The sequence below is a fragment of the Nelumbo nucifera genome, chromosome 8, assembly GCF_055504915.1.
Source record: "Nelumbo nucifera cultivar China Antique chromosome 8, China Antique-T2T, whole genome shotgun sequence".
NCBI classification, from domain to species: Eukaryota; Viridiplantae; Streptophyta; class Magnoliopsida; order Proteales; family Nelumbonaceae; genus Nelumbo; species Nelumbo nucifera.
The window spans coordinates 22,625,823-22,648,321 of record NC_142656.1 but is presented as its reverse complement, the minus strand read 5'-3'; the positions used below and the strand labels follow the sequence as shown (position 1 = coordinate 22,648,321).

The 22,499-nt window shown below is 42.0% G+C and overlaps 1 protein-coding gene across 1 annotated transcript; it reads left to right on the top strand.

The window, feature by feature from the left end:
• The first annotated feature begins 2,189 nt into the window (after nucleotides 1-2,189).
• LOC104609110 (protein DSS1 HOMOLOG ON CHROMOSOME V-like) lies at nucleotides 2,190-14,662 on the top strand. Its single transcript, XM_010275332.3, has 3 exons — nucleotides 2,190-2,349; nucleotides 3,175-3,284; nucleotides 14,161-14,662. Exons 2-3 carry the CDS (start codon nucleotides 3,194-3,196, stop codon nucleotides 14,289-14,291), a joined length of 222 nt encoding a protein of 73 aa, XP_010273634.1. The 5' UTR covers nucleotides 2,190-2,349; nucleotides 3,175-3,193; the 3' UTR covers nucleotides 14,292-14,662.
• The last annotated feature ends 7,837 nt before the right edge of the window (nucleotides 14,663-22,499 follow it).

Here is a 22,499-nt window from a genome sequence, read left to right as displayed (position 1 = left end):
AAAACCGCTTTTTCCCCTAAAATCGTTGATTTTGGTCAGCAAACTGCTGAACCTGCTGGTTAATCGTTCAAACCGTTTGAACGATTTTGACCATTTTCCTATGTTTTAATTTTTTTTATTTTTTTTATTTTTTCGTCAAAACGGGCTAGCCATTCGGGTCGAACGGTCAGACCGTTCGAACCAATAACCGGACCCCTGACCGGTTTGGTCACCGATTCGTTTTTAAAAACCATGCTAAATACACAAATATGCACATTTTAGTAGCTATTAAAGCTATAATAAAATGACTTTTATACCTTTGTCTTAAACAAAGAAATAAAGAGTATTTCTATTTTAGTCCAAAAAACTCGCTCTATATCCACACTTTTTATATAGTATAGATAGATGTATTTCATTACCAAATTCAACGAATAAGGAAGGAGAATTTCTATCAGTTATGTATTAAGGGTCCGTTTGGTTTATGGGGGAATAGGGATTTGGAATTGGAATCAAAATGGTCAATTCTAGTTCCAACTCTTTGGTTGGGCAGAATTGGATCCCATTTCCATTCCTAGAATGCCATTCTCCCATTTGAGAGAATGGCATTCCCTCCCCCTCCCCTGGGAATGAGACCACCAGGTACCAAAGGTTGGTCAATAAGAGTGTATAAGGTGCCGTATAGGCAGCCCTCATATCCATGGCTTTCAAAACCAGATCGGACCGGATGGTGGGATCAGAAAAACCGATCACTGGTCAAGTGATCAGTTCACCAGAATTGTTATTTCGCCAAAACCTGTTGATTTAGACAACAAATCACTAACCTAGGTGGTCAAACCATTTGAATCATCCAACGGTTTGATCTTTTTTTTTTTTGTCAGAATAGGCCTTCCATTCGTTTTGAACAATAAGACCGTTCAACCTAGGAATCAGACCCCTAACCAATTTGTTGTTTGGTTCAGTTTTAAAAACCTTACTCATACCAACTTTACTGAGAGACGTAGGGCAACTTTTGGGGTTTAATATCAACAAAAGTAATATATTAAAAAAAATTCAAAAATGGGTTAACTTTTTAAAAGTAATATCAATAAAGGGCAAAAACAATGTTTATCATCTTCTTCTTGCCATTTGTTCATCAAAGCCGCTGTCCACCGCTGCCTGCTGCCGTCCGCTGCTGCCTGCCGCCGCCTCTGCCCACCTCCACCTCTGCCTTTGGCAATGTTGCCGGAGGTGGCTGGAGGCAGAGGTGGCGGCAACGGCACTGGTGGTTTCTCTATCCAACGCCGCCACCTCCGCCCATCTCCGCCTCCGCCTCCGACAACATCGTTGGAGATGGGTGGAGACAGAGGTGGCAGCGGCGGTGAGCAAAGGAATGACCACCAGCACCGTTGCTGCCACCTCTGCCTCTAGACACCTCCGGTAATGTTGTTAGAGGTGGAGGCAGCAGCGGGCAACAATGGACGACGGTGGCAAACGGTGGTGGGCGGTGGTTCTGATGAACAAATGGCAAGAAGAAAATGATGAATAGTATTTTTGCCTTTTATTGATATTATTTTTAAAAAATTAACCCATTTTTGAAATTCTTTTAAATATATTACTTTTATTGATATTAAACCCCAAAGGTTGCCCTTATATTATATGCTATTACCCCTATAAATATCAAGCATATATAAGCATAAACATGTACATTTAAATCGAATCTAATTGAATTGGATCTAGATCCACCCACTCCAGTCCAATTAAGGTCAGATTTGCATATGTCTATAAAAAATTAATATATTTTTGTTGATATAGTTGGCTTTTTCTAAATAATAAAGTTGGTTAAATATCATATTTTCATTAAAGGCTCATAACTCCAGCTTTTTTAGAAATTAGTTTTAATTCATTTTACTAATGTTATATACTAGCCAAGCCATTTCTAATTCTTTTTATCAATAAAATATAACATCTTGGTTATTTGTGATTTCATTTATTAATGATAAATAATATCTAGATTCAATCAAAATCCAATGGATAAAATCCTATTCGAACCCCGATATCAAATCTAGGCTGATTCGATCCGAGTCCAACCCATTTACAGCCATTGTTGTTACGGGCTTTGCAGGCCCAATAGCCCTTACCTGGGCCCGTCGTAGGGGTAGGCTGGATCTGGCCCGATGATTTCTCTTACGTGTATAGGATCTCTTCGTTGTTGCAGCAAAGTTTGCAGCAATAGATGGAAGCATCTGGTTTCATTCCTCTCTCAGTTCCGGTACCTTAAGCTTAAAGCCAGCTTCGCTAACCTTTCGTCATTGTTGCAAAACGCCCTTCCACCTCCCAACCATTGTTTCAGAAGGAAAATCCTCCACATTTTTCGAAGTTCACGTTTTTCAGGTATGAAATAAACTAAATTAGGATTTTCATGTAAGGGTTTGCACGGTTCCTATTCAGAGTTCCTACTTATCTGGGTATTTTACTCTACTGTTTTCTTTGGTTTTGAACCATAAAAATGAAAGATTTTTTGAGAATTTTCTGAAACTTGGTTTGTTAATGCTATTGTGTGGGGAGATGGGCGGAGCCTAGTGGTTCCATCAAAGAAAGACACCTCATGAATATTTCGGTTTTCAAGATCCTGATTGAGATCTTTTCAGAAACTAAGCTTCCATTGGTTGATGAATTTGACTGCTTATGATCAAATGATCAATAAGGATCACGCTGAGAGCAAAGGAAGGAAACGAAAGTTGAAGATCTTGGAGAATCTTAGTTTTTTTTTTTTTTTTTTCATTTTCAAATTAGGAAACTTATACATGTAATACATAGGTAGGGCTTTACTGGATAAGAAGTTGAGTCTGCAACTCTGTTTGAAACATAGTACTCATTTACTTGGACTAGAAGTCTGACAATGATACTAGCTGGGTATTTTTGTGAAGGTAATTGTAATGATTGCAGTAACTAAATACTCATCACGGTTTTACAATGCCAATAAATACACGAGTCTTTTACTGGTATTAGAAGAGTTTGTGTTGGTACTTGTGGATATTGAACTTGAGAAAAGATGCCAGTCTTACTGACTTATAAGGTTCTGCCATTATGGGATATTTGGTGCTTTCTTTTGTTCCAATAGCAATTTGTTCTACCATTCGCATACATTTTGTTACGTGTTATGTCAGGGCTAAGTTCATTTATTGAGTCACTGTTGGCATTTGCAACCATTTGCAGGTCTTTCAAGTGTGTTATCATGGCAACTGAATCAAAGGTAGCAACTGAAGATGCCAAGGTTGACCTTTTTGAAGATGATGATGAGTTCGAAGAATTTGAAATTGGTGAAGGTAACTCTTATTAGATATACTCTACAAAATTTTGTGCTGTGGTCTGAGGATGTTCTATTATTTCTCAGTTCACTACCATCTTTCTCAAATAATTTCTCTTCTGAAATTGGTATAGGGTTTGGATAAAGACGTTGACATTTTTCATACTTCATTTTTTTATTTAACCATAAAAACTATCACAACAAAAAACATATCATTCTTCTCTTACATGTTTTTTAACTATTATCTTTTTAGAAAGTCTTTATGATGAGCTTTTTTATCAAAGCAGTTAGATTGCATTGATCCTATATTTGATTGACGCCTACAAAATTCTGTGTTTTGCACCAAAATATTGTAAATGTCAATGCTATCAATTTTACATCTTTTGGAAAATCTCAAAAGCCCCAAATATCCAAGTAATAACCAGTTCATGAACTTCAAAACTATTGATTTGAATAAGTCATGAAACGTGATGGTGCGCGATCTGGTCACTCCTAGCTGGAAGTGGCTGCGCTCCTAGCTGGCGACGAGCGAGAGACACCTGTGAGGAAGAAGATGAAGGATCCCGGGGGGCTCACCCGGCAAGAACACTCCGACGATTAAGTTAGTAAGTTGGGAGAGCGAAAGAGAGAGAGAGTTGTAGAGAAATTAGAGCTAGAGTGAAGATCACGCAATACCTTCGCCCTTGGGGGTCGGGGTCCTTATATACTGGTATCCTGACATGTCAGGTGCAACCGCCTCCGAATCTCTGCTGCGGCGATCTACTGTCAAATAACGGCTTGGAGTGGCTGGCCGTTATTTGTCAGAGCTGAGCTGTCGGGCAAAGGTGATCGCTGCAGAGTATGACCCTACCAGACAAGAAACAACCTCCAGTGATGGCAGGCACGACGTCGCCAGGTGAGAGACGTGGGTGCAGTATGGTAGGTATGGTTGTCAGGCAGAAAATCTCTCACGATACGCCGAGCTGCTCTGCAGCGAGCTACCTAACACCGAGCTACTGGTGATGCGCCGAGGTGCTTCTCCGAGGCGGGTCTTTGAGGTAGCCTACTTAAGTTTAGGCAGGAGCGAGCTTATCCTAGTTAGGGGGCTGGCGAGCTTAACCCGAGGTGTCTTCAGTTCGGAATGCTCCCTACTTGGGAGAGTCTTAGCTCGGGGTGCTTCCTATTTGGGAGTCTTAGCTCGGGATATCGGAGTATCATCTTGTAGCGAGCTGCCACTTCCGGCGGGCTATCAGGCTGGGTTATAGCGAGCTTGTTACGCTGAGTTGTACCGAACTCATTATGCTAAGCTGTCACTTATGTCGAGTCACGTCCACGTGTCCCCTTATTATGAGGTCGGGCCAAATCACCCTCCATCAATTGCCCCCCACTCCCCGAGCCAGGGGTCCTGACCTGGTGCGGGGAGTTCACGGCGTGACGGGTGGATTTGGCTTGAGGTTCAGGCCGTCCAGTCAGATAGTTCGTCGATCGGACCAGTTTGGCTACTCGGCTCAACCAAGTATAACCCAGGTCGCGTGTGGTTTACGCGCGGACGTCACGCGATCTATAGACTCCGCGGACGCCAAAAAATGCACTAAACTGATTTCGACCTCGAGGGTCATGCAACCGGTTTTCTCAGGAACCGTCAGATCTCCTTGATCTTGACCGTTGATCCCTTGACCTTGCGGCTATACATAGGGGGGGGGGGCGAGTCATTTTCTTCGCCATAAGTTCACTAGCATTCGCCTTGAGGTCGCGGTTAAAGTCCTTAGCTCGGGTTTTCTAGTTTGTCAGTCCTTCAGTTCGGTCTCTCTTCTTGGTGAGTCTCCCCTAGCTTTTCTTTTTCAGTTTGGTTCAGTTCAATAGTCATGTCACAACTTAGTTTTGATAGTCTCTTGGATGAGCCCGAGGAAGGTACCTCGGCTCAGGTCGGTCCTCCTGAGGTGGAGTCATCTTGGGAGGCACGAGAGGCCGTGAATAATCCGGCGTCTACTTCTCCTCGAGGGCGTCGGACAGGTTCGGTCCCTCGACGCTGACCGTAGATAGACTTAGGGCTTTGATAGGTCGATACCACCTCCCGGAAGAGTACACCTACAGTCTCCCCGTACCTAACTTCCCTTGGGAGCACGATCATAACGAGATCGTAATCTTCGAAGAGCAGCTCGTGGCTGGTCTTCGCTTACCTTTGCATCCCTTGATCATTGAGGTTCTGAAGTTCTTCGACATTACTATAGACCAATTACACCCGAACTCAATTCGGAATGTAGTAGGGACGATCTCTCTTTTTTACGAGTACTATCTACCTCTCGACCTCGAAATTTTTTCTTCTATTTTATCAATCAAGAGAAATTCTTCCTGTGTCCTTCCCGAGCATAAGTGAACCTATTATCTGTCACCTCGCCCAGGCTATAAACTTTTACACGAACTACCCAATAAGATCCCAGCCTGGAAGCGGAGTTATTTCGTAGTTCGCAATCCCATAGAGTGGCCTTTCCCTACCCATTGGAGGGCTACCATTCAGGATTCCGGTGTTAGGCTGGACTTGAAGACAAGGGAGACGCTCCAATCATGGGCAGAGCTCGACTTCCATTGCAAGGACTACCTTGCCGAAGATAAGCTCGTGCAGGCCGGCTTGAGTCCTGTTAGGTCGTCTTTGGTTTAGAGTTATTTTTGACAGTTGGTATTTTATTCTTGTTGACGTTGCTAACGCCAGGTTTTGTTGTAGCTCCCATGCATCTCAACGCGGACAAGCTTCTTGGGCAGATGAAGGGAAAGAAGCGAGCTACTAAAAGAGCTCAAACCGAGTCTCCAGAGCCCGTCATCCCTAAGCCCGAACAACCTTCCCGTGCGCCTCCGGTGATTGACTTGGAGACGGAGAGGGTCCTACCTTGTGCGCCCGAGACGTCCTCGGGGCCCGCCCTGCGACGACTGTTGCTTCCTCGGGGAGCGGAGAGACAGTTCGGAGTATCCTGACTCCGCAATATAGCCTTCAAAAGAGCAAAGAGGCTGTATACTCTGAGGAGGTCGCAAGTTGGGCTGAACTAACGCCTGCTCAGCTCGGAGCTCGGGCGGCTACCCACTGCATGGTGGTAAGTCTTGTTTTACTTCGATTTTTTGTATTTGTGGCTGTGGCGGTACTAACTTATATTCTTGGCAGGTGAACTCCGCCGTGCATGCCTTGACCTACTAGTCTGAGCAGCACTTAAAGCGGGCTCTAGCTACTGAGAGTTCGTCTCGTGAGGCTCATACTGAACTAAATTTAGCTCACGGAAAGATCCATCATCTGGAGAATAGTGTGCGAGCTCAAAAAGAGCTTATCGAGTCACTGATATCAAAGAAGGCGGGTTTGGAGCGTAAGGTGGAGAACCTCGAGGCGGACGTCAAGGAGCGAACTGAAATCTTCCTCCAAGCCATGGAAGAGGCCAAGGTCAAGGCTGTCCAGGATTATAAGAGCTCGGAGGAGTTCGAGGGAGAGCTGGTCGAGGCTGGGGCGGAGGGCTACCGCAAAGGCTTCAAGCTCAGTAGGTGGCTGATCTAGTGCGAGTTCTCGTAGCTCGATGTGAGTGTCATCACTACCTTGCGAATCACAAAGGAGGTAGCCCTTGAAGCTGCTGAAGACTCGGACTCGGAAGCGGAGAGCGACGGTGATGACATTGCAGAGACCAATGCCGATGACAAGGCTGGCTCCTCCGCCGAGGCTTCGGGCAAGAGCGACGAGTGCCCCAAGTAGTTTTTTGTACTGTGAGCCTACGAGCTCAGTTTCTTTTTCTTCTTTCCCCCTTTTTGTAACGAACTCTTTTATAATGAAATACATTTTTTGTTAAGTGCTGTGCAATTGATCTTCTAACCATGGTGATTTTTTCCGAACTATTGAACTATCGAGCTAGATGACCGAAGTAGGGGTTCCTTAGCTATTACCCCAAACTGTCACTTAGGGACAATTTCACGAGGTGTACACCGAAGTGAGCGATATTGTAGGGTGCATGCCCGACCTGTCTGCGCATAGGTTACTTCGCCTAGGTCAAATTGCTTGATATGCCCGAGCTATTATAGGTGCTCATACCCGAGCTGCCTATACTTTAGACATTTTGTGGTGCCGAGGTCTTTTGTTAGCTCGGCGTTTTAGCCCTTAGGCTGGGGGAGTGACTTATAGTCCACTCTCTTCTGGAGTTCGCCCATGCCGAAGAGGCGACTGGGTCTTATAGTGCCGAGGTTCTTTTGTTAGCTTGGCATTTTAGCCCTTAGGCTGGGGGAGCGACTTATAGTCCACTCTCTTCAGGAGTTCGCCCATGCCGAAGAGGCGACTGGGTCTTATAGTACCGAGGTTCTTTTGTTAGCTCGGCACTTTGGTCCTTAGGCTTTGGGAGTGACTTGTGGTCCACTCTCTTTTGGAGTTCGCCCATGCCGAAGAGGCGACTGGGTCTTATAGTGCCGAGGTTTTTTTGTTAGCTCGGCACTTTGGCCCTTAGGCTTTGGGAGCGACTTGTGGTCCACTCTCTTCCGGAGTTCGCCCATGCCGAAGAGGCGACTGGGTCTTATAGTGCCGAGGTCTTTTGTTAGCTCGGCGTTTTAGCCCTTAGGCTGGGGGAACAACTTATAGTCCACTCTCTTCTGGAGTTCGCCCATGCCGAAGAGGCAACTGGGTCTTATAGTGCCGAGGTCTTTTATTAGCTTGGCGCTTTGGCCCTTAGGCTCAAGGAGCGACTTGTGGTCCACTTGACTCAGTAATTACAGGTAATATTGCCTTAAGTTGACAATATTCCATGCCCGAGGTGCCTGCTTCCCTTCTAGGGCTTTGATCTCATACGTTCTTTCCCCGAGTACCCGCTTTACTCGGTAGGGTCCTTCCCAATTTGACCCGAGCTTACCAACACCGGGCTCAGGTACCATGACTTTACAAAGAACCAGGTCTCCGACGCGGTGGTTTCGCTTCTTGACCCTGGCGTTATAGTACCGAGCTACTCTCTGTTGGTAGGCCGCGGTCCTAATGTATGCGAGGTCCCGTACTTCATCAAGTAGGTCGAGGTTGGTGCGTAGTTCATCCTTATTTGCTTCGTCGTCGTATGCTTCCAGGTGTAGTGTAGGGACCTCGATCTTGGCTGGGATCACTGCCTCCGTGCCGTAAGTGAGGTTGAAAGGGGTCTCACCCGTTGCGGTCTTCATCGTGGTTCGATAAGCCCATAGTACGTTGGGCAACTCATCTACCCATAGTCCCTTAGCTCGAGCTAGACGTGCCTTCAGTCCGCGGAGAATGGCTCTGTTTGTGACCTCCGCTTGACCGTTCGCTTGAGGGTGCACCACCGAGGTGAAATTTTGTTGTATTCCCATGTCTTTGCACCAGTTCTGGAACTTAATGTCCTCGAATTGTTTGCCGTTATCAGAGATGAGCACTCGGGGTAGTCCAAAACGACAAACTATGTTCTTCCAGAAGAAATTCTGCACACTTCGCGCCGTGATCGTTGCGAGAGGTTCGGTCTCCACCCACTTAGTGAAATAATCAACTGCTACCACCAAGAACCTCCCCTGTTCCGATGAACTGGTCCGCGAGCTTGAGGAACTCAGTTACATCCTTGGGCTTGTTGGCAACCACGTGCCACTTGAACTCTTTGTGCGTTATGCCTCTTTTGGCTGCTATGAGCTTCACTACGGGGTCTAGATCAGGTATCTGCAGACATGCATCATTGAACCTCTTGATGTAGCTGCGGATAAATTCCCCCTCCCTCTGGACTATGCCGAGAAGGCTCTCTTGGGACCTCGGACACCTCTTGCTAGTGATAAAGTGTGAGGTGAAGATCTGCACGAACTGCGCCCAACTCTTGATTGTCCCGGGCACGAGGTTTCTATACCATGTGCGAGCTACCCCTTTAAATGTAGAAGAGAAAGCTACATACATGTAGGACTCACCTGCCCCGGCTAAGTGCATCTGGGACTGAAAAGAATCTACATGATCATTCGGATCGAATGATCCATCATACTTGTCTAGGGGAGGCACCTTGAAATCTTTAGGCATCGGGACAGCTAGGAGTTCGGGTGACAGGGGAGATGGCACAGAGAGGAGCGGAGTGGCGTTTACTGCTCCCGAGCTCGCTTCTTCCTTTCCTTTGAGGAGTTCGGGCATGTTCTGGGTTGTAGCTCGGCGAACTCTGCGGCGTCTCCGTTGCTTCTTTGTCGGCTTCGCATTGGTGCTGCTGGCCTCTGTGTTGTCAAGCACAGTTCTCGCGGGGAGTGGCTCGGACTGCTGGCAATGGCTGTGGATTGAGGGACCTTGTCTAGAGTCCGAAGCCAGGACCTCGAACCGGTTTTCTACGAGCGGGATCTCGAACTTTGAAAGCCGAGGTGATGTGGGTCTGTTAGGCTGAGAATCTCCTGACCTGACCATGCGCGGCGAGGTGGGAGTAACTGGTTTCTCCCTCCTGCCGCGAGACGAGACTTGGCTCCTAGGGGGATTCTGGGTCTGGGAGGTCTCTCCCCGGCGAGAGGGGTGTTCGTTCCAACGGCGAAGCTTAGCTTGCTGTGTGGCCGGATGCCGAGGTGGAGCCGACTGCTGGTTTTGAGGCAGTAGTGGGAATTGCTGCTGATACTGCTGTTGATAAACATGGTGCAGTGTTGCTGATATAGTTGGAGCTGCTGAACTTGCTGCATTTGAGCTTGTATAGCTCGCATGCAGTGCATCAGGTCTTCGAATTGGTTCTGTCCGGCCACCGGGGGGATAGACGGTTCGGCGAAGGTTGTACCTATCGTGGAGGGGAGTGGAGCACTCACTGGTGCCGTGATCTGAGGCACGTTCAGAGCCGGGACCCCATCCATAGAGAGTGGTAGGGTGAACTAACCGACGCACACCGTCGGGGTCTGAGGTTGCTCCCCGGAAGTGTTCATATTCGCGCTGTGTCCGGCGTTGTTGGAGGAAGCCATGGAAACTGGACTTGAAAGGTTTGGTGGAAAGAGGCTTTTCGAAGCGATTCCCACAGACGACGTCAATTGATGGTGTGCGATCTGGTCACTCCTAGCTGGAAGTGGCTGCACTCCTAGCTGGCGACGGACGAGAGACACCTGTGAGGAAGAAGATGAAGGATCCCGGGGGGCTCACCTGGCGGGCACACTCCGACGATTAAGTTAGTAAGCTGGGAGAGCGAAAGAGAGAGAGAGTTGCAGAGAAATTAGAGCTAGAGTGAAGATCACGCAATACCTTCGCCCCTGGGGGTCGGGGTTCTTATATACTGGTATCCTGACATGTTAGGTGCAACCGCCTCCGAATCTCTGCTGCGGCGATCTGCTGTCAAATAACGGCTTGGAGTGGCTGGCCATTATTTGTCAGAGCTGAGCTGTCGGGCAAAGGTGATCGCTGTAGAGTACGGCCCTGCCAGACAAGAAACAACCTCCAGTGATGGCAGGCACGATGCCGCTAGGCGAGTGACGTGGGTGCAGTCTGGCAGGTACGGTTGTCAGGCAGAAAATCTCTCACGATACGCCGAGCTGCTCTGCAGCGAGCTACCTAACACCGAGTTGCTGGTGATGCGCCGAAGTGCTTCTCCGAGGCAGGTCTCTGAGGTAGCCTACTTAAGTTTAGGCAGGAGCAAGTTTATCCTAGTTAGGGGGCTGACGAGCTTAACCCGAGTTGTCTTCAGTTCGGAATGCTCCCTACTTGGGAGAGTCTTAGCTCGGGGTGCTCCCTATTTGGGAGTCTTAGCTTGGGATATCGGAGTATCATCTTATAGCGAGCTGCCACTTCCCGCGGGCTGTCAGGCTGGGTTATAGCGAGCTCGTTACGCTGAGTTGTACCAAACTCATTATGCTGAGCTGTCACTTATGTCGAGTCACGTCCACGTGTCCCCTTATTATGAGGTCGGGCCAAATCACCCTCCATCAAAACGTATATAGGTTTGTAAACCTGACAACCATAGATCCATGAGAAAGTTATTTAGTGCATTATGATATTGCTAATTGTGCACCACTTTCAACTTAACAAAACTATATCTTCTAATTTTCTCAGTGGCTCAACAAGTGAATTTCACAGTTGCTGACATACATGGTTTGATACACCTTTTACTTCTGTTTGTTTTGTAAGAAGATTCATCAATCAATAGAGGATCTACTTAACCTGGCACTTTCAATAATTAAATGGTTCTTCTATTGTTACACAAGCACTTGTAACTGTAGGGTCAAGGTTGGTGTTACCATGATCTAATTCAAGTTTCCTAATCTGGAGAAATTTAGGAATTGAAATACAAAAACATTTTGAATAAGCACCACCGAAAGATTCAAAACCATTAAAATCTTCCTGGCTGCATTGCAGATGGAGGGGGTGGGGGGCTTAGATTATACCTGCTTGCCTCTTCCAAAATAGATTTGGAAAATGTAGGATTTGATGCACTGTTTTGTAGCCTGACCTCTGGTTATGCCTGCTTGCAGGAGTGTGTGGAATGTCAAATGGGAGGGAGGCATGATTGCCTCTCTTTGACTGGCATAGAGTTAGAACTAAATGATCAAAATGCCCCCTAAAGCACTGCGTATTAATTATAAATTTATAATATAGAGGGCATTCGGTGATTTGACAATTAATCTGACAGTTTTGCAGTTTAAGAACTAACTTGTTCCTGAAATAGCAGATCGGTCTCTTCTGAACCTGACCTACCTGCCCTTCACCCAGTTAAGGGAATGGAAAACTTGCCTGATAGGGGTTGGGTGGGGCAGGTTGGATAAACCAATATAATATCCCCCCACCCACCCACAACCCTCCACAACAAATTTGAACAGTTGCCATCCCTATCTTTGGTAGTGGCAGCATAATATAAGCCAAATTAAAACTAACAGTAGTGGAATTATTGGAATTCTCCAACTTTTGCTTTTGTGAGTTCCAGCCTTTCCATAGTCTTATACTTAATTCTCCCCCTTTTATATTTGAAGAAACTTCATTCTTCTTGATCTATTTTCTGTATAACTGATCAAGAATACGTGTTACTTCATTCTTTTAGATTTGTTCGCCCTACATGTATTAGTGGATGATTGCAACCTTGCTTTGGTCCAGTGTTTTAAAAGGGGTGGGAGGCGTACGCCTGCACCTCCAAGCAAGACTCTCCCAAAACGCCCTGAGGTGTATGCCAGAGGTGCTGACACCTCTGAGGCGTACGCATCAGGTGCAAGAGGCATACGCCTCATGCACACATCATATAAAAAGACTGAAAACAAAAGAAAAAAGGAAAAAGGAAAGGAAAGGAAAAGAAAAGAAAAGAAAGGGAAGGGAAAGAAAAAGAAAGAAAGAGAAGAAAATAAAAGAGAAAAGGGAAGGGAAGGGAAGAAAAGATAAGGGGAAAGAAAGTGGTCTGCCCCCGGCTCCTTTGGCTGGGGTGCTCCGCCCCCTAGACCCCCCCCCCCCCCCCCCCCCCCCTTTTCCATGCAGCCCAATCAACTAGTGCTATGCATCTTTATTTTTCTCAATATAAAAGATTTTTATTTTATTAAAAATAAAGAAAAATGAGATCCCCCCTTCCTCTTCTTTCTCCTGACCCCCTCCTCTTAAGGAGGCTTTCGGGAGGCTTACACCTCACGCCTCTAGGTAATGGAATGCCTCGCATCACGCCTCTGCATTTTAAAACATTGCTCAGGTCCTAGACTTGAACATTTTTGTTAGATTTTTTTTTGGTAAATAATAATCTACATTTGGTATGGTATGCTCCATTTTGTTGATGTTATGCTTGACTACATCCTTGTATTCAATGTTGTTCTGCTCATCATCATATGATCTCCAAGATTGTGGTCCCATGCCTAGGATTTGGCATATTGTAAACCCTAATCTGAAACTTCCTCATGCAAATCCAACTTTCTAACTCATTTTATTTGGGAAAAGCTTGGGCTTGTAACTTGGAATTTTAGTATAGTAATTGTTTCGAAATGATGGGCCACTGTTCTCCAAGTCATTCTATTATTGAGTGGATCAACTATTACAATTAGTGATGCAACTCAAGTGGGTTGGGCTGCGATTAAGGCAATCGAAGCCCAACACTAAAAACTAGGGCCCAGGCTTGAGCCCATCCTAACTCCAAAGTTAAAGCCCAAGTTCGGGTTAGCAAGAACTTGGCACTTGGGCCTCTCTTCCTTTTGTCATAGAGGAATTAGAAGTGATAGAATAATCTAAGAATATTGATTGTTATGGTGAAGATCATTCTCTTCAATCTGAACATGATATTTTGGATGAGTTAGATGAGTAAGGAGTGTTTAGACAGGTTGTTGTGAAGGTGTGCTCAGTTGTTTTATTTTGGAGAAGTCATTATATGTGATGCTTATGGCATGTAGCTGCATAATCATTCAATACTGATGTTAGTCTTTGGTCTTATACTCTTATATCTTTTCTGTTTACCTTCAAATTCTGATGAAAGGTTGGTCTGTTTGAGTAGAGTTTCAAGAGTAGTTATGTGGGTTGTAGTCGTTGCATAGGAGTGGTGAGCAAGATGTTTGTAGTTTTTTAACTGTAAACTACAATCCTGTTTGAGATGTGGAGAGATCTCTATATTTAAGCTGGGGCTGCAATTCTCATATACCACTTGTATACCTCTTTTTCCTCTTTTGTAAAATTTTGATTTTGTTATAAAAAAGCTACAGCCTAAATTTTCCCATCCAAGTCCAGCTCAAGCTAAACCCAACGCCATTCAGGCTTGGCTTGGACTCTGTGCACGGTCAGGCAGGTTTGGTTGATGTCTTTCTGAAAATTAGATAGTAGGAACATGGGTGTATCGATACTTTGAACCTTAAAAATTTTCACAGGAGGTTTAATTTTTTGTTATTTAATTATTAAAAAATGACTTCTTTAAAATATCTTAAAAAGGGGTATTGGTACCCAAAAATAAGATACATATTGTCTTGATACTTAACTTTGAGTAGGAATACTGGAGTAGGAAATGAAATTATTTTGTGTACATTGACAGAGTGGGATGAAAAGGAGGAAGGTAAAGGAGCAACACAACAGTGGGAAGATGACTGGGACGATGATGATGTCAATGATGACTTCTCTTTGCAGCTGAGAAAGGAATTGGAGAACAATAGTGAGAAGAAGTAAATCTAGAATCCAGCTTCATCCTTTCCATTATTCCTTCTCTCTCACAATGTGTTTCTGGAGGCTTAAGCTCTTTATCTTCTATAAGCATCTAATGAAAGTTTTAACTTTTAAGGTCTTGTATTTTCTGACTGAAGTCCTCCATTTTAATAGAGTTCTCTTCAACTTTAGATGCACATGGCAAAGTGCCAACTGGCTAGTTGGTAAGCTCTCTGGCTGCTTGTAGCAGAGACTTAGGATGAATCCCGCCAGCACTGGGGTTGGGGAGGTCATGGATTTGGGGGATGCCTACTCCCTTTGTGTTGTGTAGATAGGAGATTAAACAAAAACAACTAATGTTGAAACCTTAATTTACTGTCTGTTTCTTTGGATCATGCCCTAATCTTACTTCAAACTGATCATCAAAAGTTCTCCACAGGTGCATAGGATATAAATGTACATGGATTTAAAAGTTAGCCTTAATTATTTAAGGGTAAATTTCTGAAACCTTCCCTTAAAGTTTTTTGATGGTTGCTGAAATCTCTCCAGAAATTTAGTAATTGCAATCACCTTTCCTGAACTTTCCCCTTTTGGTAGAATCTTCCAAAAAAACATGAAAATGTCTAAAATATCCATGCAGTTACTATTGAGGTTGGTTTCTGCAGGGAAAAAACAATACATACTTTATGAACAACAAAACAAAGATAATTTAAAGTTGCATCTTTACTTTTGAGTGATTGATATGAAGGGCCAAGTTGGAAAATAAATCAATTTCAGAAAAGAGATTGAAAGGGTTGAGTAGTGATTCATATGAAGAGAAAATTTGGAAAATAAATACTTTTGTTAAAAGTAACTGCATGGGTATTTTGGACATTGTCATGCCTTTTTTTAGAAGATTCTACCAGAGGGGTCTACTTGCAATTATATCAAAAAGTTTAGGGGAGGTGATTATAATTACCAGACTTCAGGGAGGTTTCAGCAATTTACTCAAATATACTCTATGGATTCACTAAACTACTTAAATGTATCCTATGTTTTCCAAAATTAAAATATATCAGGTGGCCGCACTTGACACAAATAGGACTTTCTTAATAAAATGTTTTGAGTAATTTGTTCTTTGGTCTTCGATTGTCAAAAATGCTCGACTGTTTGTGTTTTGTTAAATTCTCAAAATATGCCCTTTACTACTTCACCTGCTTCTCTCTCTCTCTCTCTCTCTCTCTCTCTTTTCCGTTAAATTCTCAAAATATGCCCTTTATTATTTAATTATTTTGTTGACTAAAGGGGCTGTTTGATAACAGCTGAGTTACTGAATTGAATGACTTAATGCTGTCTTTTTGATAAAATAATTAGATAATTAATTTTTCAAGGGTAAGGTGATCTACCCAACTTCATTTTCAGCCATTAAAGAACCCACAACCTTCTTAAAAATTTATTCACTAAAATACAAAGAAATAAGCTTTTTAATTCAGCTATTACCAAACAATCTCTTAGAGACAATAATGATGATTGAAAAATTGAAACTGAGGACATAAAAAAATACCCCTAAATAAATTCCAAGAAAGGTATGAAATTGCTAGTTTGGGAGGGATAAATGACATTTTGTTGGTTCTTTAACCATGTGCAGTGAGTATCAAATAACATATCTAGAAACGGAAATTAAAGGAAGAAATTAATGGTTTTCAATCATACTATGAACTCAAAAGCCCTATGCACATATGGGTTGGTACTTTTCAATATTTACAATCCAAATTTTAATATAAATCCAATGGATAAGATTTCATTTGAATTTGAATATAAACAAATTAAATTTGGATCTATCTATGTCAAATTCAATTTGATGAACTTACAGACTACCCTTTTAATAATACCAATCTTAGGTCTTGAAATAATATATATCCAAATTTAGCAATGACATGAGTTGCATGATTCCCTGTACAAAGGGGTCAAAATTTTGCACAAAAAAAAAAAAACACCTACAATTGGCAAGCACTATGTTGAATGTGTTTGAATTTGTTCTCAAAGAGTAAGCCTCACACCAATCTCATAACACGTCACAACCATGCATTGAAATACTTTCCATGAATGACAACTGTGTGGCTACAAGTGGTGTGAGGTGCACTTTTGGAGGAGTAAATCCGGACTAATGTTGAATGACCAAGGAACTTCCAGTAAAGAAATAATTTTTATCCATCTCTTTCAATTAAGTTATGTTTTTTATTGAAAATAAGAAAGAAATAGGAAGTTTAGGGAAAGTTATTTACAAAATCCATTCATATAGATGCCCATATTAAGTAGGGGTGATTGGCATCTCCCTTTTCTAATGACCAAATGATCTAAGCATGCGGCTAGCTGCATGTGCAAACCAGTATGGATAAGATTGAGCGTGGGAGAAGTTTGCTATTACATGATGGCCCAAGCCAACAAAATTAAATAATTTTGGTCGTTGAATACATTATTCGCTTTTTTTTGTTCTTCTCATGTGTGCATCTCATATATGAAAAGTAGAATATTTTCCTTTGAGACCCACAAAAAATAATAAAATATTCTAGATTTGTGGTGTAGAGTGCATTTATCATTTCGGAGTACACAAACAAAAAAAAACGTTGTGATAAAATCGTGAAATCACGGCCTTCGATGCATTGTGTGCCTTCTCTTTATGTCACTTCATCCAATTCAAAATGTAGCCACATGTCGTGACTCATGGTTTTAACCCGGTGCAATAGTTGATTTTGGAAGACATGGAAGCAAGTTTGTATCCTAACTTATTTCTTTATTATAAAAAATAATAATTCTTTTTTCGAATCCTTTAAAATAATTCTACCATAGCAGACACACTCGATAGTTGTTGAGTCAATAATAAAAAACAAAAATGATAATTGCTTCAATTAGTTATTTTGAATTTACCAAAAAAGAAATTCATTTATTTATTGTAAAATATTATTTTAATTTATTAATTACTTAAAGTACCCTTAAACTATATGATAAAATACTTAAAACCCCTGAAATTTAAGAACCTACTTAATCAAGAATAACGTAATATATATATATATATATATATATATATATACATACTACCTCTCTATTAGTAGTTGGTCAAATTCCATATACTCTCACTCACCAGTCTCAACCACCTTTCCTCATCAAGAAAAAACCAAATTTTTATTGCATTCACTTCTTCTTCTTTATTTCTTCTTCATTTTTCAATCCAACTTGAAGTGCTCTCTCTCCCTCTCCATAATTTTTGGGTGTTGGCGGGTCACTTGTTTTGGTCAAATGTTGGTTGTTAGGCTTCATGGCACTTTGGAGACTGTAAGAGCCTCTTTAGGTTGGGTTTTGGGAGGATTGTGTTTAGAAAGTTCTGATCCATAAGCTGATCATTTCTTTCACTCAATTGTCTTTTTTTCTCTCTCAATCATTAATTTGGTAAAAAATTTGTGTTTTATGTATTTTGTTTATAATTATTTGGAACTCTCCTCCCCCCAATTTTTTCTATAACAAGTACTTATGCTTTCAAAAATAAATTAAATTAAACATCAAAGCCATTAAGTTTTGGATTGGTTATTGCAATTTTATGACCTTATTTTCTTTCCTTGGATTATTCAACAATAAATGAAAAGCTTGAACTAATCTTGCTTATAGAAAAAGAAAAAGAATGTTCTTAGATTGTAAAATTCAGGCAAGTGAAGAGATACAGTGGGCTGAGTTTAAAACTCAGGTTTGTTATGAGAGACTTGACATCAAAATATAACTAACTATAGTTACTCTTCTAACACCCCATCCCTTCAAGTTGGAGCATGAAGATTCGAAGTCCCAATGAGAAGAAGAGTATGAAACTGATCACTGCTTAGTGACTTGGTTAACAAATCGGCAGGTTGAGCTTTACTGGAGATATGCATAGTAGCAATGTTGCCTTTGTCAATGTGCTTTCTAATAAAATGGCAGTCGATGTCAATATGTATGTTTAGTGTGTTCGTGGAACACCAGGTTAAGTAGCAAATGAAGAACTTCTTTATTGTCACAATAGATTTGCATTGGTTTAGTGACTGGTGTGGCAAAGCCTGATAATAATTGTTGAAGCCAAACAAGTTCAAAGCCAAAGAATAATACCCAACCTCAGCTAAGGAGCAAGAATTTGTGTTTTGTTTCTTGGTTTTCCAGGAAATAGGTGAATCACCTAGCATAATGATGAACATTGTTGTTAAGCGTTGGGTGAGAGGGTAGATGGCCCAGTCAGCCAGATGAGGGATAACCCAGAGGTAACACCATGTAAATTTCTTCATACAAATTTCCATGAAGAAAGGCATTGATTGTGAATAACAAGTCGATGAAGTTCCCAATGGCTAATAGTAGCAATATATAGTAAAAAGATATATATAATAGTGAGTTTGGCTACCAGAGCACAAGTATCATGATAGTCCATGCCTTCAACTTGTGTGAAACCTTTAATTACCAAACGTGCCTTGTAGTCTACAGAACCATCGACGTTATATTTAATCTTGTATACCAGATGTGAAGAGGTCAATCTATCATAGGTAAGGTGGGCAATAATAAGATAAGGTCCTTTGGCTAGAGTAGTTTGGTTGGTGTAGTCCTTGAGGTAAGCAACTGGTTTACATGTGCGTATGGGCCAACTGAGAGGAACTGAGGGGATGTGGTTGGGTGTGGCCCAAGGGGCACCGGAGGTACTAATGGCATCTTTGAACATGTTTGGGTTGCAAGATTGGGCTAAGAGGTGGTTTCACAAGGACTTGTGGAACCATTTGGGATTGATATGGGTTCATTGATGGGATCAAGTAAAGGATTGTCTTCTAGTACAAAAGGGTCTGATGTTGGTTTGAAGGGAAATTCTTCCTCATAAAATGATACGTCACACAATGTAAAAATTCTCTTAGTGGTCAAATCATTCACCTTGTACCACATGCCTCGAATGGCCGGGTCACCAAATTTGTCACTTGGTTTATTGGGCTTATGGGCATAACATAGACAACATAGATGCTTATAATCTGTTGGCCTAAAAAAGAACTCTGAAGGGAGATTTTCCATCAAGAATCGATGAAGGGGTATACTTAATCAAATATGCAGCAATGAGCATGCATTCCCCCCAAAACTGTGTTGGTAATGCGGCTTTAATGTGGATAGCCCAAGCAACATTTGGCAAATGGTAGTATTTACAATCTACAGTGCCATTTTGTCAAGGGGTCTCAACACAAGACCTCTGGTGGATCATACTATGGTGGCAAAGTATTGTTGTACAAGTTCAAAATAAAACTCAAGTCCATTGTCAGACCTGACTTGTTGAACTGAAATACCAAATTGAGTGTGCACCATACACAACAAAAGGAAACCAACATATGGGAAGCCTCAGATTTATTCTTCATTAGGTACATCAGGTTTGGCCATCAACAATTGTTAGAAAAAAGTGAGCTCTAGAGTGTAATGGGGTTCTGTAAATCCCCCATATGTCACAATGTAAAAGTGCAAAAGGCTATGTGGCTCTAGAATTATTATGTGGAAATGGAATTGTAGACTACTTTGGATTATGATAAATGTCGCAACAAGCAGGCAGATTCGTTGTAGAAACTTGAGGTGTTAAAGCTAATTGTTGCATGGAGGCATGCCCCATACGCTGATGCCAATGACTAAAACTGATGGTATTAACAACAAGTGAAGGCGATGGCGAAGAGGCTCGATCATGGGGAAGCCAAAGGAGAAGGTAAAGACCGATTGATCTAGCAATGCCAATCATTTTCATCGAGGCTCAATCTTAAATGGCACAATGGGTACAAAAGAAGGTGAGTACAATAGTAAAATTCTAAGTAAGTTTACTTATAGAGATGAGATTGCAATGGAAATCCAATATGCGTAAGATGTCAGTGATGATGCAATTAGGTAGGAGTTGTACAGTCTCATGGTGTGTGACATGGATGATAACACCATTAGGCAGAATTGTACATGTCTAACTTTGTCCAAGCAAGAAAACTAAGGGTCCGTTTGGTTTGTAGTTGGAATGGAATTGAAATCCTCCAGTCGGAATGGTCAACTCCCATAGCATGTTTGGTTCAGACAGGAATGGAAATGAAAATTGGAATCAGCAGGAATAGGAGGATTTCATTCCCAAAAGAGGGGTAAGGAATGGCCAGTCCCTCAAATGGGAAAATGCCATTCCACTAGGAATGAGAATAGAATTCTGATTCCACCCAACCAAACAGTTGGAATCGAAATAGCCCATTCCAATTCCAATTCTATACCCCTATTCCCACAAATCAAACAAGGCCCAAGTGAAGATGGATGCAATGCATGCCATATTCTTAGAAGCACCACTGTCTAAAATCCATGTGGTGGAATTGAGGGAGTAGTCACCGGCCATATTAATAGATGCAAGGTCACATTTCTCTTTGTTCAAAAGACTCAACAGTTGGTTGTGTTACTCCAAAGTGAATGATGGTGTTGTTGATTATGGATCGGGCGCAGAGACACATGCAACCTGTCCTGTATTTTTGTCATCCTTGGGATTTCGATGACTTTTCTCCCAATGCGCATTGTAACCCAGCAATTCATAGCATCGATTACATGTTTGACCACTTTTCTTCTAGTGATCACACTAAAACCAATTCCAATCAGTCTTTCAATGAGGTGGTGGTTTGATAGTGGAAGGGTGTAGTGTTGTCGCCTCAGAATGCAATGGACCACGAAGTTCCTTCACCATTTGATACTTCTCTTCCTAAACAACAAGTTAGAAAGCCTTATTGAGGTTGTGCAGTGACTCTGTGTCTAAGATGCTAGATTGGATTGCATTGTAGGTGTTATTGAAGTTGATCAAGCTAGGGTGCTCACGGTTAGGTTAACTAACTCATGGGCCTAAATTTCAAATTGAACCAGTAATATCGGCTTTCTTTGGAAACCATCGGTTTTTTAACTGTTGATTGGTTCGACTCATCGGTTTTTTAATTTTTTTACTATAAATATATATACTAATTGATTCAGTAAACCATCGGTTTTTATATTGGTTACCCAAAGCCAAAATGGTATCTTCGGTTTTCAAAAATACCAAATTGAATTTGGTTAACGAGAATTTTCAGTTTGGTCTCATTGATTCGGTTCGGTTTTTCTTTCTCACCCTACCATCAAGAACTGATGAAGCTTCTCTTTTTTCACGTTCTTGCATGAACTGCTTCGATGCTGCACATGTACAAGCTCTACAAGTGCGTGCATTCAGGAGTTACCGAGAGAGTGCTCAATTCATTCAAGAGTTCTTTAAGTTTGGTAAAATAAATCTTCTTGCTACAAGAGTGCTAAATCACGTTTGAGCTAATGAATAGGCACACTCCCTTGAATGAATCATTCCTCTAACTCTCTTCAAATATCATATGCGGTGTCGATAAACGCAACATTATAATGGAGTTTCTTAGCCAAAGAATTGAGCAACCAAACAACTACCATGGAGGTTGTACGAGTGATCCATCCATCAACAAAATAGAAATTTTTCTCAGTTGTAAAGTACACTTTTCATTGATTGTTGCTAGGTTGAAAAGTTTTCTCCATTCAACAGATAGGAGGTCAAAACTACTCCAAGATTGTCTGAAGGATGGAGGACATATGGAGATCTTGAATATGAGTCCAGGTTATCCATGAGAGTAGCAACGAAAATGAAAAAACCAAGAAAAAATGTAGAATAGAGATCAAGATTGAAAAACAGGAATGGAGATTGGTATCCAGCTCTGGCACCATGTAAAATGGTAACAGAGAAAGGCGAAAAAAGCTTGTTGAATGCATTAATGTTATATATATGAGATCTGACATGGTATTCCAAAATCTTCGTATAACTAATTTTAGTTACTCTCCTAACACTCGATAAAGGAAAAGAATTTGCTTAAAGTTCAACCCGCAGCTAAAGGCATCAAGTGCCTAGAAATGCAACCCGTTATCTTTCTGTTAGATTCCTTGACATGGTTGTGTCCTACCATGACTGAGCACGAGTCGAGTGGATTAAAATCTGAAATCATAGTAAAAAATATTTTGGGTTGTTCATGAAATGAACCAAACCGACCAAACCAATCAAACAAATATGGCTCGAAACAATTTGAACGGTTTTTAAATGTTAATGATCAGTTTCGGTTCAAGAAAACATAAAACCTGAGCAACCAGATTGGTGTTGGTTTATAAGTGTACAAACCAACAAAAAACGAACCGACCCACCTTCAATGCTGTAAATATAAATAATATCTCTTC